General features: G+C 42.0%; 1 protein-coding gene across 5 annotated transcripts in view; it reads right to left on the reverse strand.

The window, feature by feature from the left end:
* Nucleotides 1-17,417, reverse strand: part of daam2 (dishevelled associated activator of morphogenesis 2) — a 118,597-nt gene that overhangs the window by 68,424 nt on the left and 32,756 nt on the right. For all 5 annotated transcript variants that reach the window (XM_088087279.1, XM_088087276.1, XM_042500163.2 and 2 more), the window contains exon 2: nt 7,936-8,222. In XM_088087279.1, the coding sequence (XP_087943405.1) occupies nt 7,936-8,103 (168 nt within the window). In that variant the 5' untranslated portion in view covers nt 8,104-8,222. The remainder of the gene's footprint in view (nt 1-7,935; nt 8,223-17,417) is intronic.

The following is a 17,417-nucleotide window of genomic DNA, read 5'->3' on the forward strand; positions in this document are numbered from 1 at the left end:
TGTTTTTAAAGAGCCCGGTTTGGACTGCGACTGGGAGTCACATGGAGTGAACGCTATTAAAAGGTTGTGGTACAGATGCAGCGCCTGACAGTGGACAGCTGGACCTCTGCCCAGAGTAGTTGGATTAAAACTGTCCCAAATTACGAGACAGAGAAAATAAGAATGAGGCCTCCAAACAGGGAAAGCGACGGACAAAGCAGATAGAAAAAGAGGACAGAGAGAAAAGACACTAATCTGATGTCTGCCAGCACTGCATTTGCCAGATGTTGGCCTAGTGGACCCGATTCGGTTGTGCCAATTTGGCTTGATATACTGTACATTATATCCTCTCTCATCTCAACACAACTCATTACAGATAGGTGAAAGACAGGCTCTTCCTTTTTAATAATTTGTTTGGTGAGAGCATTTATTTGCAACCTCTGTGCAAAAAAAGAATAATGGCCCATGGTTGCTGGGTCAGAGTTGGCATCTTTCTTTCTTCATAACTATAATTGAAGTGAGCCATTGCCTCGAAAACTGTTGCTTTAATTCTTCTCCTGAATTCACCATAGTTATGGACTGAAGTCATACGACTTGGAATGACGAGCCAGGAATTTGATGGCTTTAGGCTCGATGAAATCAAAAAGACTTTGAGATCGAATTGGACTTTGACAAAATAACTTGTGACTTTTAAGAAGTAAGTTATTTAAAAAGTGTGCCACAAATCACCTCATTTTCCCTAATTTTCTGAATCATCTATCATTATCACTATTCATTCCCATCAAGTCAACATTAAATTCCCAACATTCACTTTGTTCAAGCCAAAAGCATCCACTGAAACTGCAGGAGAGAACTATGAAGAACCAATGTTACTGAGTGCCAGTTGAGGTAAAAAAAAAAATGATACCAAAGATAATTTTGTTTGCAACACAAAAACCGCATGGTGGTCAACAAAAAAGTTATTGTAATATGCACAACGTGCATGTCAGAGTTGCAGATGAAGCCACAACAACCTCCAACTTTGTATGAAATTTGAGGTTGCACAAAGAATAGTAGCTGATTAACATAGTTAGCAAGATATTGCTAAGCTAATGTTAGCTTAATATAGTATTATTTTTCTAATTTAATTTTTTTGTTAAAGCAAATAAGTATAAACTTTAAAAAGCATTCATGATTTTTGTCACCTAAATTAAATGTTTTATTACTATGTTGTTAAATTAGCATTACATTAGGCAAAGAGTGCATATAAACTTGTTTGGGACTCCAAATTCAAAGTTCAGGACTTGTCGGTTTTGACTTGGGACTTGCCTATCTTGAATTAGGACTTGACTTGGGACTTGAGTGCAAAGACATGATATTTGATTGTGACTTGCAAGTAATAACTTGGTCTCACTTGTATGTACTTTATTGTCTTTTTTTTCAGATTTCGATCTGCAGTACTTCAGTGGCACTTCCTGATTCCAGGCCCTTATAAATGAGTCGACAGATTTTGACCATATGCCGACCTTTCCACAGAAAACGCAATGTGTTTTTCACTACCTGCTGACACTTGTAAATGCAAGTCTAGTTGTCCCCAAACAACCTCACACATTGCTCTTTTTGAAGAACCAAACATTGTTTCCAAGTACCCAAATGACTGAGCAGGACCCATTCTCAATTACCAAAATATGAGAGCAATTTCACATTTGATGATAAAATGTTATTAGCAGGGAATTGCCTTGACAAAGCAAAAATAAAGCTGTCATTGTTCTGGAAGCGCGGCCAAAATTCACACATGGCCTACATATCAACCATGCGTGCGAGCCTTGAAACGCTAGTGGAAAGAAACTGTTTAAAAAGCACCCAGATCCAAAAAACAGAACCCAGAAGTGCGGCACATTTTGCTATCAGGAAATTCTGAAGCCAGCTGCAAATGTGTAGTTAAATGATGTGATCAATTAGTTCCTCTGATGTGGTCTTTGTTCATTGTCTCCAAATCAGTGCCGATTGCTTCCAGGCTCATTTGCATGGGTTTGTCAAGTTCGTTACTGGCGTAGGAAGCTTTCATATGGGTTTATGGCATACTTAGGAGCGAGTTTATTCAGACTTTCTCCAGGATGGGTTGCTGCACATTTGGCAGAGGAGAGGGAGTGTTTACACAAGGGAACCAGAGATGGATCCCGCACATGCTTAATCTGCAATATTAGTTTTGTCAGCGGCACACCAAGGACAATAGGTCACCTCCTTTGCTACATTACTTATTCTATGCTCCTGCATTTTTCATGAAGTAGGAGAGAAGTTGGTAGAGGTTGCTTAAAGGTTATACATGTGAGAATGCTTCTGGTGTTTAGGTGTAATGCAGTAGAGTGTTTATAGCAGTGGGAAAGTATGCAGGAGAGGATTTTCCTATAGGTGATATAAGAGGCCACCTTTGGTACCACCCATTCAGATCAAATCGAACATAATAGTGCACGTGGAGCACACAGAGTGAGGGAAAATGAAAAGGCAAAAACTATCGAGGGTTTTGTACAAAGAAAATGAAAACACAAGACAAAAAACATTTGAAAATTTGAGTACTCTCTATTCTTAATTATTTGTTTTTTATTATTGTCGTTTGTAGCAAAGTTGTTTATTTGTGTTGTTTCCTCATTAGCCAATGTTCATTATAAATATAAAAGATAATGATTTAGATTTTTTGGGGTTGGGGGGTGGTCAGGGGAAGCTGGCCCGGGGCACAAAATTTGTTAAGTCTAGCACTGACAGTGGTTTTGAGATACAAGAAGAACTGGTGTGTCTTTGGGTGGAGACATGGCTGCGTAACATATGCGGTGAGAGGTAACCAGTTTATTACCACATTGATATATCATGTTTATTCTGTTCCACCTACGGATCTTCTTCCAAAAATGCACAAGGGGCAGACACATCATACCAAATGTTCCTTTTAATACTCCAAGTAACAACCATTGAACAACAGAGGGATTTTCTGGCCAACAATTTTTCATAGAATATTTCTGACACAAGTCAGCTAAAGTTTTTTTCTTCCACTAACAGTGTAAGCTGAGTGTGCACTGTGCAGTCTCCAGACACAGTGCAAGACCCCATTATGGACGCAAAAACACGTGGAGGTGGTTTACTCCTCCATTTGGCCCAGATCTGTCGCTCCCACTCCAGAGGCTCCATTGAGTCTCATTCTTCTCCTCAGGAAAGGCTTTCAAAACAATAATCCCATCTCCTGTTGCCATGGAAACGCACTATGTTATGTTATCCTCTATTTTTCTTTATTTCCTCCCCTGTAGCACAGCTCCTCTTCTTCCAACAGTTGCTCTCTATGTCAGCGCTACAAGCACGGAGACAGGGTGACTGCTCGATGTCTGGTTGTACTGATTTTTGGACGGCTGGACAAATGTGTCGGCACGTCGGCTGCCGGATCAGTAAAACAGATGTGGGGGAGCAACAGCTTGGCCAGATGACCATCATTAGGTAGAAGCAGTTTGTGCATTGGTCATCCAATAAAAGCAAACTTGAATCAAACTGTCATGGATTGAGTGATCATCTAACTGGAACATCATTTTTCCTTTTTAAATATTCTAGCATGAGATTTTAAAGTCCAGCTGAAATCATATTTAATCATCCCTTTTTGTAGTCAAGAATAATATCACCATGTTTTAAGGTGTTTTTAACTGGGTATGAAACTGTCTCAGCTGAAATACTTATGTCTTTATGTAAGCAAACATGACCATCAGTAAGAAAAATGGCTATGTCCACCATTACTACTTCTAGGGATAGTAACTGCAGATAACTTACATCAGTTGGGGCTCCTACAGCTCAAGGTAAGTTAGATTTTGGACTTGGAAAGGCTTTTTTTAATGCCACTTGAAAAAAAAAATGAGCCATTTTCCTAAGAGATTGTACTCGGTTTCAGATAGAATTGCATAGTTAAAGCGAGGCTTATAGGGAACCAGTCACAACGCTCATTATTCTATAGGCATTACATTTTTCAATCAACATTTTCCTCATAACGACAAGTTAAAGCAAATACTTTTCCTGTGTTTTAAAGTTGGACTCTAACCCTTGAGTGCTACATTCAATGATGGAATTCTGCAGCAAATTCAAGACAAGATACACCAGACCCTACACAGACATTACCCCGAAGACAAGACACCGTCAGATGTGGCCATCCAAAAACCATCTGAAGAATAATCTATTCCCAACATGTGGAAGGGCCCGGGTCCAATGAGAAAATGTCAAATCCGCTTTCTCTCCCGTGTTGAAAAAGCTGCAAGTCAAGAGTTTGGGGAAGGACCTGTCTGTTTTGCCTCTTCTTCAGCTCATGCATCTGTGTCAACTTCATCGCAAACACAGACATTTACCCTGAAAAGAAGCTGTGTGTCAGTCAGTCCTTTCAATTGTGGCTGTAAGTTGGCTTAGTGCTCCCATATGAAAGGGCTGTTTTTAATTTATCTAGGCAATAGGCTTGGGTGGTATCACTGTATTACTGTATACCAGAGTATTTAAAAATCCAGAATGTATGTTTTTTAATATTGTCATTAATACAGGTGCTCCTCTTTCTGATAAACTAATTTTATGTAGTGCACAGCACGCACCACCAGAGCTCAGTCACTGGTGAATGGGCAGCTGAGCTGAAAGACCACAACACCTAGTGGTGGAGGGATATGTTACAAGTGTGTTTTTGAATGAAGTGTGTTTTATGATGAGTTAACAAGGCAATTAAACCTTGTCAGTCTTCTGTGACCAAGAGAGAGTTGAAGAAAGCAGGTGAGAATATTACTTTTCGCACACTTATACCTTCATATAAAATATACCCCCGGTAAAATTTCAGACAGGTATAAAGGTGTGACATATAACATACCGCCCAAGCCTACCAGGCAAAACATGTCTCCCATTTCCCAAGACTTTTCTCCATTATTCATGTGTGCATTTTTTCAGGGCATGCAGGGCATCAAGTTTGTCAAAGAACAAGCAGCTGGTCCTCCAAAATTAAGCTAAAGTTACTGCACAGCTGAAAGGGCATGAGGTCATTCCAGTCTTGGGATACTGATTGAGGCAATCAGTGTCTTGATTGTTGCAACCCTATTTTTTTAATTTTCTCCAATCAAGCCAATAAATACACTGCAGCTACTGAGGTTTAATTGTGCATTACCAGTGATTATAAAAGGAGCCTAGACAGCAAATTTAGGATAGAATCAGGTCAATTAGCTGGAAAAACTGGAAAGGATTACCACTGGGAAAACATCTGCCTTGATAATAGTGAATCATTTCCTATCACAAGTGGAATTCCACTTAATCTCATGAATTGATTTTGACAGTTGGAGGAGTGATATATCCTGCAGGCGGTGAAGTTTAGCGCTCCTCGAGACTGACAGCGGCAGAAGCAATCCTTCAGCCATGCTGCTGGACACATTGTTGCGAGAGGGAGGTAGAGAGAGGAAGAAGGAAATCTGAGGTTGAGGGATCATGGCAGAAGTGCTGAAATGGAGACAGACAGGACCCAAACAGAGCAAGAGACAGGAACTGCGCAAACAAAGAGACAGAGACAGCAAAGCCTTGTTCTTCCAGCGAAGCCAGAACCAGCTTGCATGACAGCTGAAACCCCACAACAGACTTCTTCGTTCTGACAGCTGTGCCCTGATCCCTCTCCACACCATGGTTACATGCCAACACAGCCATGCCAGTCTGGCAGCGGCACAGACCCACAACCTCTGCCAACAAGTGTGATCTGTGCACGAGATGGGAACCGTCACACAAGGGTGGGCTGCGTGTAGTGGAGAGGATGAGCTTTTGAATTTGTGGAATTGATAGTTTGGGGATGGTGTTGGGGCGTGGCCACCGAGATGCCCTCCACAAGATCCAATCCATTCCAATTCCTATCCCTAATCCTGTTTGGTCGGGATAATGAGCATCACGCAAAGGGAGGAGAAGAACTGGACTGCAGAGACTAAAGAAAAACAAAATCCCAGGGTTTGCAAAGTATTGTTTTAAGCCAGCTTCATACGTTTAATTGTATTTTGACTTTAATGAGCTGCATTTCTGTATGGTGACTAATTTTGGACATTGGTGCAGAATCCATAACAGCAGGACTGCATTTCATTTAAGTTGGACAGGCTCATTAAACTGAATCATTAGACGGCTACAGGTAGATATGCAAATTATCTCACTACTTTTTTCAATCCTGCAAATGTGCAGCTTGAAGTTCCAATCATTTTAGAAAAATATCATTAGTGTACTGTTAGTGTATATCACACAGCAACTGCTAACAAGCAGGCAGTTAGCTTAAATGAAAAACATACTGAAAGACTGAGTCAAGCTTTATGTAGCCCGTGAAACCACTTGGGTCGTATTGCAGTAAGATTCAGCTGATCACTTACTGTGGTGTGACTCTGCCCCATTACAGAAACCACTGATGGGGTGATCAATCTAAACCTCAAATTTAAAACACTCCCTTACCACCAGTCCAAAGTAAGGATGGGAAAAATATTTTTTTTGATTCTTAGATGCATCACGATTGAAAGACTATGTCTCAATGCAGTTAAGTCAATAACTGGAAATTTGAAACCCAATTTCTGACATTATGATCCCCTGAAACAAATTTGTAAGACCATGCTGTTTGTTCCTTATGGCTTTAATTTGACCAATCTAAAGTCCTGTGCTGCTTAGTTGCTTTTGCTAGATCAGACAAGCGTGACAAAAAGAAACCTGGCAATGCCTGTTCAGTTTAGCCGGGTACAGTGTGCATTAGCGTAGGCAGTGAGTATTAGCGTAGGCAGATCATGACACACTGGGGCCCTGGGACTGAATGCCTAAGAGCGCCTCCTACGGCCCCCCACCAAGCAGGTACGTCATGCTGTTCTTAACATGTTTCATGGTGTGTTTTTTTCTTGTTACATCTTCAAAGTGAAAGTTTAGGTTGTTTCTTCAGTTTTTCATATTTTAGGACTTTTTAGGCTCTGTTATTGACATGTATGACTAAGCCCTTTGACAAGAAATGCAAACAGAGGTTCTGGTTAAGGACCTCCCCCTGAGCCCTTGGGACCCTGCCTGTCCATGTGTGTTAAATAGTTTCTTGCCCTCTTTGTCGGGTTGATCACAAATACTACTGTGACAGCATAAGGTGGTGCCCCGGTAGTTCTGTGAGACTGGTATATGTGAAGTATCAGAGCGACACAAAGCTAGCTTGCTGGGACAGATATTTGCTGCCTGGCTTTCATTGGAAAAGGCTGTTCAGATGTTATTCATGCAATGAAGACACACCCTGCACATAACTATGGAAAGGGAAAGGTTAAAGCTGATCAAGATTCTGCTGGGTACCAGTCTTGCTAAACTGTTATTGGAGCACAGAGTGAAAAGGAGCAGGATTTGGGAAGAGCTCTGCCTCATGTTGTAAAGTCTAACCTTCCAGTTGACACAACTCTTCCATTTTGTCACTTTTATTTATTAATAGAAGATGATGAAAGAAAATGTATCTGTTCATTTCATTCATTATGATGAGGATCATTACCAGACGCAAGATGATTCTTCTACAGTTCTCAACAGTGATCCAAAACGAAAATCTGTTGTTGAGTTATGCAGATTTTTTTTTCTTTATCACAGACAATATTCATTTTTTAAAACTTTTTAAAAATCTTTCTGCAGAGAGGTTGTTGAAAGTCTGCAGGCACAGATTCTGTGTGGGCTGGATCATTACAAATATGCAATATTTCAAAAGTATAGCAAGTAGTTGCACAGCAAGGAAAAATAAATGAAGCACACGAATCCAATATTTTGATGCATTATGCATCAATAAGTGTTTTATAATTGCATCGCAGCCATCTAAATCTGAATCATATTGTGTGGTGCCTAATTACCCCCCCTCAAGTCCAAAATGGTCTAATGGTATATGTTAAGCCTTAGGACTTTGGATGGCATTCTAAGTGTTTCAACTAGCTTGCTCAACTAATAACACGCTCCATTTTTACTCACCACTAGTTCGGAGAAACGTGCATGCAGCTCCTCAGCAGGCGGCATGGGGGCGCTGAACTCCAGCAGCTGCAGGGGCACGCTGTCCTTCAGGTTAATCTCCGGGGGCTCGCTGCTGCCAAAGCAGCACAAGAAGCCCAGGCCCGGCCGCGTCCTCTTCCTGGGCGGCATGGCGGCTGCGGTGACACAGGTGGCAGTGATGGTGGTGGACCAGGAAGGTGGAGGAAGGGGCCAAGGGGCAGGGAGGGGGAGTGGAGAGGAGGATGAGGCTGCTATCTAGGGGGCATGATCTGGAAGAACAAGAAAAAAAAGGAAAAAGGTTAGAGAGATAGTGCAGTGCAGGGTAGCCTGTGTTGTGGCAGTGTCATTGGAAATTACTTTCAAAGACATTCAATGGATTTAGACAGGCATCTTTAATGTCACAAAGCATGACATTTTCTATGTACGGTAAATAATTTATCTTATTTGAATCAGCGCAACAGAGATTCCGCCCTACAGTGTGCTCAGTTCATAAAGGCCTCGTGCTAGTCTACACACCAAGCATCTGCTCAATGTTTCCTTGGAAAGAAAGTATTTGTAGTGCACAGGAAATCAAGCGATTTATGTTTCCAGCAGCCTAGTTTGTTTGGAATAAATACAGGAAGATACATGAGCAGCAAGAGCCAACACAGCCAAACAAAGGAAAAATGCCACCTAAAGAAATGTATTCAATCAATCATGACAAAATCCAAGCAAGAAGACATTATAGTGCTGGAAATATAGATCGAAGACTGGAAAGTAAGTGTTCAGTGTGTCCCACAGAATTAGAATCTATGTGTGGCAGCAGTAAACTTCCCCTTTTTTAAGCGAGTGTGTCCCTTTTTTTATCAATTTGTGTGGCCTCTAAATTCGGAGGCTTTTGGCAGTATATGAACACAGCACAGGCAGATCTTGTCAGTCAGAGTTTTGTTTTTGTTTTTTTTTTTTGGAGGAGGAGTTTGTTGATCCAGTCAGAGCTAATCAGATAAATGGATGAGTCATGAAGCTGCTGCAGAAGCAGTGAAAGCAAAAGATCAGAACCAGCGCAATGAATGGTTGAGTTTCACTCTCACTGCACCGGATGTTCTACTGCTCCATCTGTGTTCAGAGTCTGCTCTGCATTTCAAGAGTCTGGTGCAACTAAAGGGATATATATTTTAACAGCACTCCTAATTAAAGGTCCAGCTCCAAAAATAGAATATATATTTGTGGCAGCAGATATTTTATCTGTGGTGGACCATCACAAGAAAATGAAAGTGCATCCGTCCAGTGTTTCTGCTGCTCTGTCTGTACCTAGAGTATGCTCTGCACTCTGAGAAAGGCAATGAATGACCAAACAGTATATATATATATATATATATATATATATATATATAACCTATATAACCTATATATATATATACATATTCCAGTAGTGTTCCCAATGAACAGTCTAGCACTAAAAATATTAAATTAATATGTGGCGCCAAAAGCTTTAAACGTGGCAGTCTGCCACAAATATGGGGTTTCATGGGGTGGAAAACCTGCTGCTTATTTCATATATTCCCTTTCCAGATCTCGATTATTCTCTTCACTGTGTCAATATGAACATGTGCTAGGGTGGAGATAGTCTCGCAGCGTGGCAAGAGGGCAAAGAGGCAGCAGGGGCCGCCATCATATCCTCACATCAACATCGGTTGCTCTTATGCCTTGACAAAGAAACCTCTTGTCTGTGAGGTACAATGGTGCCGGTGCAATGTGTGTTGTTTGTGCAGATTTTCACCAAGAGCCGACCCAGCAGTGCCCTCCCTTCTTCAATGGAGCAGACACTGTGTGTAAGGACAGTGAATGACACCCACTACAGCAGGAGCAGAGGAATGAATAGGCCAAGACACCCTGGAGGATTTCCTCAATGCTACGAAAAGGATATGGGTGGTCTTGGCTGTATGGATAATACACCCTTTACACTATATTATGTCCTATCAGACACATACTTACTGACACAATGTGAGCATGCACCCACAGCGGCTCATACAGTTGGCAAAGCTCTTCCTTTTTGCAACAGTTTACTGCATTTGTGAATGAATGGACCTCGAAACTGTTATGCAAATATCAATGACATGCAAATCCAGCAGAAACAGTTGACCAAGAAATCAATTTTGAAGCCATTTATGTGGAATACAATAAAACGTATCCATGAAGTTGCTATCAAGACAACAGAACCAAGACAAACAAAAGCAGATTTTAAATGCAAATACTTCTATTCCTCTTCCAAATGTTAGGCTTTTATTGACATTTGTGCATACCCAAACAAGCATTAAGTAATAGCTTAAGCTTTGCACCCGTCTGTTTAATATGGCTGTGAAAGTTTATGACTTAAGTTTCCACACGAAGCCACAATCTACTACATCTTGACTGAGCACGACTCTCCGTCATGACTCTCTCACACATTCGTTCAGCGTAGGAGTTCTCACTGCGCCGGATAAAAATAACCCGATGGTAAATTCTTTATGAATGCGCTGGGCCCTCGACAGGAGCTTAAAGCAGGGGAAAAAAATGAAAAGAGAAAACACCACATTTCCATTTTGCCCCCTCGTCGTTTGCTCATTTGCCTTTTCCGCCTCCTTGAATCTGCCATCCCTCTCAAGGCAGGAGCAGCAGAACCGTGCACAGCTACAAATAAACTGGAGGCGATTTTAAATGAAAAGCAACCAAAGTTTTTCTTTGGCTTGTTGAACATGGAAATTCCTTTGCAACCTTCACTGGGCTTTTTTCTGATTCACATTGTATCTTAAATTATTCTGTGTAATCACCTTCAAATGTGAGAACTGTTTCACAGGCATTGCGTCAGTGTGCTCAATGTCAATTACAGTATGTGAGGTATCTTGTATATGTGTGTCTGTGTATGAGGTGTATTTGATACTGCACCCATGTGTGTGTTATGACAGCCAAGGTGTCAACCCCTGAACACCCCCCATCAGGGAGGGATTAACCTGCTATGAGGCTCCAGGGCAAAAATGACCCCCGGGCCCCGACTGATCCCCTGCTCCTCCAATTTCCTGTGCATAGTGTATGGACACTGTCACCCATGCAGAGCCCCAGAAACGGTGTCAGTTATTATGTGTTCATTTGATGATATAGAAATGTATTTCTGCAAGCACAGTATCAGCTGAAATAACAAAGACATTAAAACTAAGCTAAAGCTAACATTAGACTTCTTAAGGGTGAGTCAGACAAATTAAAATGGATATTATCCAACTTTTAAGTTCTTTTTAGTTTGTTTTTCCCGGACGACAGCAAATTTTGTAGTTAAAATAACTTGAAGATTTCCAACCGATTCATGTACACCAGACTGCTGAAAATAGTGGATCATATGAACTCATTTTTGCTCAGAACATTGGTCATTTTTCCCCCAATCTCTTACATTGGAATCGTTTTAGTAACTACACTGACCAAAAATGTACACATGTGCATGTGAGTGTTGTTCTCAGGCTCCCTCAAAACAACACTGACTTGTTTCACTAACGAGATTTGATCTTTTTTTTTGCAAAAATATTTAAATAGTCTAGGAACCACAAGAATAAATCATTTTAACCCCATTCAAGTTTGCAATCAGCTACCTTCAATGAAAGTAGCCACTCGGCCAGTGAAGTCTCTATGGGCCCAGAAATGTGGAAAATCCAGGTAATTTTATAATCGTGAAGTCAAACTCTTTTGGCTTCATGCACCACTGAGCAACTTTCATAAGAATGAACAAAGTTGCCTCCAAAGCTGAACCCAGTTATACATCAATGGTCTGCATGGGCCCCAAAGGACCATGGTGAACATTCATTGCCCACCAACATCTCTATCCCTAAAAAAAATGAAAATTAAAAATAAAATAGAATTTTCAAAAAAAGCTACAGTGGAGAGTCTCTACCAGTAATTCTGAAACTGCAACAAAATCACAGTCTGAAAATTCAGTGTAAACCCTTCCCTAACCAGAATCCAGATTTTCCCCAACAGCACACACACTGCTAATAATTTAAGACAACTGTCACATGTGCATGGCGCACTGTGCACAACAAGTTGCAGAGCAACCACATGAACTTGCATCAAACCAGATGTTGGCCAGAAATCTATGTACTGTATGGACATATATGAGCATTTGTGTGTTGAGTTAGTGGAGAAAAGGACAGTGAGATGACAGTAAAGCCCCACTTCAGGATGCTAAATCATGGAGATTTTTTCCATACATTTACACTTGAAAAGGCTCTGCCTCGGACTAAAAGTGAAGCCTTTTCATCGCTTTTACTACTATAAGATAAAGAATGAGCTGGTGCCAAATCTTTATGGTGGTGAGTTATTTTTTGTTGCCGTAGACAGCTGGCGAGGCCTAATGGAAAAGAGGCTGCTCTACAGGGGTTTTAAAGCCATTCAGCAAAAAACACAACCTAAACCTCCTGTCCGGTGATTCTGTGTGCTTCTATCTTCACTCTCCCACTGAGCCCCACGTGCGGCCAGTCCTCACTCAACACCAGTTCTGTTGGCTGTCTTCCAGCCCATGCCCAGGGAAAGTAGGCCAAGGAATCCAAACACACACATGCACTGTATATACAGGGAAAAAAGGGAAGCAACAACACTGAAGGCAATGCATGTGTAACCTTTATCATTCCCTGAATAGTGGAGTCCCAATGCAAACACAATCCAAATTGACCATGTCCTCTGCCATATGTGCCCGGAGAGCCCCTCTTATCTCCCAGCTTTTCTTTTCATCCCTCTCTCCCTCCCCCTCTGACTGGCTGTCATCTCCCATTATTCCTCTCTTTTCAGGGTGAAAGGAACGACATTTCCCTCCGTCAGCCCCCCTCTGACAGTAACATCTGTCATTTTTTTCCTTGCCACCTCTCGCATCTTCTCCTGCCAGCTTCATTTTCTAGTCTTCTGCTCCCTGCTTCTCGACACTTACTTGCTTTCTACTTACAATAGCCGCACGGAGTGACTGCTTCCCGAACTCTTGTCATAAGAGCGTATATGCAGAAGATGACACCAAAACCTGTGCTCAATAACTGTATGTGGTGACCAGCACTACAGCTGAAAATGTGACACAGTGCTGGATGGATGCAGGGTTTCCCACAAATTCATTTATTTGTAGCAGCATGCCATAATTAAAACATCTGCCGCCACAAAGAGATTTTATATGTTCGGAGATGGACTGTTCATTAGGAGCACTGCTGAAATATAGACACTGTGGTTATTGATTGTACTACACTCACAGAGCGCACTCTGGTCACAGGCGGAGCAGCAGACTTGGTGCAATGAAAGTAAAATTCTGTTTAGTCTAAAAATTTACATTCACTCACAAACAGCTGCATCTCTCATCTTGATCTGATCTGATTAGCTCTGAACAAATTGACAGATCATTTATTCATCCCGTGAGTCACAAACTGCTGCTGAAGAAAAAAAAAACTCAGACAGCTCTGCCTGCACTGCATTCACAGACCCACAAACACCTCTGAATGTCAAGAGGGGACACAGAATGACAAAAGGGGACACACATACTTTCACACTTGCTCTTTTATTTCTGTTATTCCCTCGCTCATCCCTTTCATGTCAGTGCATTGTGAAACATTTGATGCTTGTGACAGAGAAATCTGTAAGTACACGCACACTTCCTTACATTTCCCTGCTCATTACCTCAAAACAGATGCATGTACGGCTGTTGTAAAAGTCACAAGGAAAGGAAACCATCTCTGAAAGAGAGAAAGCCTGTGGATCTCTACAGGCTAGTGCTAATTAAAACCATCTGTGTGCTTTAAAAATGGGAGATGCAGGAAGGAGGGCGCACAGATTCGTCACCGCTAACTCCTCGTCATGACAGACGAAAATCTCGCACGCACACGCCTGTAGAAAGCGTGAAAAACACATTTCGACAGAATCCCTGCTTGCATGCGCCTGCATACTGTACTGTATGTGCACAGCAGTGCAGTCACGTGTTCCCAGCAAATTCAGACACACCCACTCGAGATTCAGATGTAAGCGCTTACACACATGCAGTATTTGCATACTCACACACCAAGAGCCCTGAAGCAGAGAGAGGAGCCTGCTGGCTGCTCTGTGTTTGAAGAGTCTGGAGAGCAGCCGAGCAGAGAGAGAGAGACAGAGAGATGAAGGAGGTGAGGGAGGGAGGCAGGGATAAAGGGAGATATTGCTGCCACTTCTCATTCAGCCCACTACCTCACCGCCTCATCCCCAATGCCGGGAAGTAGGTCAGTGGAGGAGGAGGAGGAGGAGGAGGAGGAGGGGAGCGGCAGTGAGGAGAGACGGGCTGCTGCTGTTGCTGCTGGTGTGTGAATGTGTGCGCAGGCAAGAGACAGAAGAAGAGGTGTGTATTATCTATGCAGAGATCAATCTCTCAAACATCTGTGCATGCATCATTTTAATTCTCCCTGCAACATCTGTCCCAAAACACAATGCTTTTAGTACCAAAAAAACCCCAATACAAATCAAGCTTCTGCTATTTTTATCCCCTCTGAATAGACACACTTGGACCATATCAAAAAAGCTGCATCATTCATTCCACCTCACACTACATTTACAGTAGTGTGCTTCTGCATTTCAACACATCCTGCTCACCTTTATTCTCCTGCTTTTTCTCCCCATTGCCACACCCCAGTGCTTCTACCTGCCCCGCACTTTCACACTGCGGAAATGCCCTTGTCATCTTATTTGTAATACACGGATGAATGGACTCTAATCTAGCTTTTTTTTAACCCAACTATTGCCCATCAGATAAAGAGAGGCAAAGAGAGGAAGTCAAGAATAATGTAGGAGAAAAACAAAAAGTGGCAAATGTAATGTAAGAGGAAAAACATAAAACTGTTTGAGACAAATAGCAAGTAGAAAAGGCAGAGGCACAGAAGAAAGCGCAAGATTATTTTTAAAGAGGCACTGAATAAAAGATCAGACAGAAGCCTGCAGCACACTTTTTTTGCACACACATTGTTTCTGGGTCCAACAAATGAGGACCATTCCTCCGGGGTGCTGGGCTGCGAAGGAGGGTACAGCCAGGCTTACATAAGCAACCGGCACCAGAGATGGGGGAGCAATGCCACGCTGGCACAGGCAGAAACAGGAAGCCTAATGCAGTGTTGGCATTGATTTGGCACATCGTTGGCATGCAGCTGGTGAGACGATCACACATAAGACAGAGCCAATGCTGGAAGTGAAAAAGCACCAGGCAACTAGAATCCCTAAGATTTCAGCCCTGGTTGATTTGGTAACACCTACTTGGTTACTGTGGAAGAGCACGTGCATTTTAATTATATAGTTTCATTCCAAATGACACATGTATTAACTACTGGGTGGCAGCAAACGTGCCTTATCCAGCTTCTCTGTAAGAGAAAAGAGCGTTTACAGTGTGCACCCTAGAACAAACTGTGAGCTTTGAGAATTTGTCTTAAATTGTTATAATGAAGTAGACAGCCATCCAACATGGTAACATGCAGCTCATAATTCAATGCTGTTTCCCTTCTGAGTAAGTAGGCCTGGGTTTTGTTTAAAAGATGATGATGCTGGTACCAATACCAGTGTCCTAAAAGTGATACTGATACCAATAAAGTACTTAATTTAATACCTTCTTTTTCTTCATTTGATACCTATCATATGAATGGAGGCATTTAGTTGCAAAAGTGCCACTAGAGGCAAAAGGCACTTTGTCATGCTTTGATACTTTTTGGTGGCATCTTTGTATGCTGCCAACTCAACTACACTGCACTGATGTCACTACGCCACAGACTGTATGGATTGTAGCTGTTGCTGTAGTGGATCAATCACACATTGCATTAAACTGCAGAAAACTTGCACTGACTGGCTGTAAGCAAAAGCATACAAATGTTTCTTTTATTTGAGATTGGGATACAAAAGGGGTCAAATGCAGGTATTGTTAGACTTAAGAAGTTCTAACACTCATTGGTACTGGGTTATTTCAGTCAATACCTTGAAGATATCGAGTACCAAAGCACAACCTTTTGCGTAAGCAGGGTTTCCCACACATTTATTTATTTGTGGCGATCAGCCAGCTCTAAAAATATCTGTATTGATTTGATATTTTTAGAGCTGGACTGTTCATTAGGAGCACTATTGGAATGTATGTGCTGTTCGGTGTGCAAAACGGGAAAGGCAGACTCCACCTGTAACAATGAAACCATGACATGAGATCTGTTTCACAATGTAAAACCAATAAATGGCTACTGCCGACGAAATTCCAGCCATGAATATGAACACAGGATGGAGCTCAACATAAAGACAATTGTAAGAATTGGATTATGTATTGGTATTACCCAACCTTTGAACACAATTTCTAACCAAGACCTTTTCCTCTTGCAGCATATTACAAATTGAAATTTAAGAGTAAAAACCTGTCATTGTCATTTAACTGCAAAGGAGTTCTGTTGTCCTGATACAGGATACCAACATCAAGAGACACAAATGGTGTTATACCAGAAGGTCTTAATGGTTTTGTGTTGGCACATGGCCCCATATTTGTGGGTAGTCATGGTTGTGTACTAGTATGCAAAAACTGTCTTTGGAAGTGAACCACTCACGCTCATTAATTTGACATGAAGTAGCTATTTGACTCAGCCATTGGACACATTGGAGCCATGCCACCCTTTGAATGGTGTTGCCCCAGACATGCCCTCTCTAACATGCCCTACCCTCCTTTTCTACTGTTTGCCTGTCTGTCCGATGACTAATGGACCTAACCTTCAGTTCTTTTCTCCCCCTCCTCTAAAGCCACTGGCTGCAAGCCAAATCACCTGGGACACTGAAAACCCATTCTCCCATGAACCCCATAGGATCTCTGGCCCACCCGCAGTCGTTGCTTTGGGCCTTAGGGAAGCCATTATACATCTTACTCTGTTAGTGCTAATCAGTTACATTGGTGTAACATACAGTTACAGGCAAGCATTCTCACACACACACACACACACACACACCCACACACACACACACGAACACACATTTTAGTTTATTCAGTCTCACACCAATTAAAGACATTCTTTCATTACATGGGGTTTAACACCATTAGTGGGCAGTTTACAAGATTTATGTAAAGAAATAGTGATTGATCTGAAACAGCTGGCATGTCTAATAGACAAGATCCATTAATGATCAAGTGAATGTAAACATACCAATGCACAGTACATGACACGCATTCCTGAGGGGTGACATCACCCATCTATTTTAGTGCAGGTCTCCGTGGTCAGCAGCAAGTTTCAGCCTCAACTGACAAATGACCAGAGCTGACAGTGGAGGACCTGCAATTATTTCACGGTACATTTGCATGTGATGCATTCCTGCACTCGTTCTGAAAGCACACAGAAGGCCAGAGCTTTCAAGAGTCTGTGCACCGCGTGGCTTTCTCATGTGGACCTGGACAATGAGCCAGAGGATTTGGTTTGGACATTTCTGCCTGGGCCTGAGAGGGTAGGCTAATGCAGGCAGGA

Source organism: Plectropomus leopardus, chromosome 14, assembly GCF_026936395.1.
Source record: "Plectropomus leopardus strain MGB_pleo_1.0 chromosome 14, ASM2693639v1, whole genome shotgun sequence".
Classification (NCBI taxonomy): Eukaryota; Metazoa; Chordata; class Actinopteri; order Perciformes; family Serranidae; genus Plectropomus; species Plectropomus leopardus.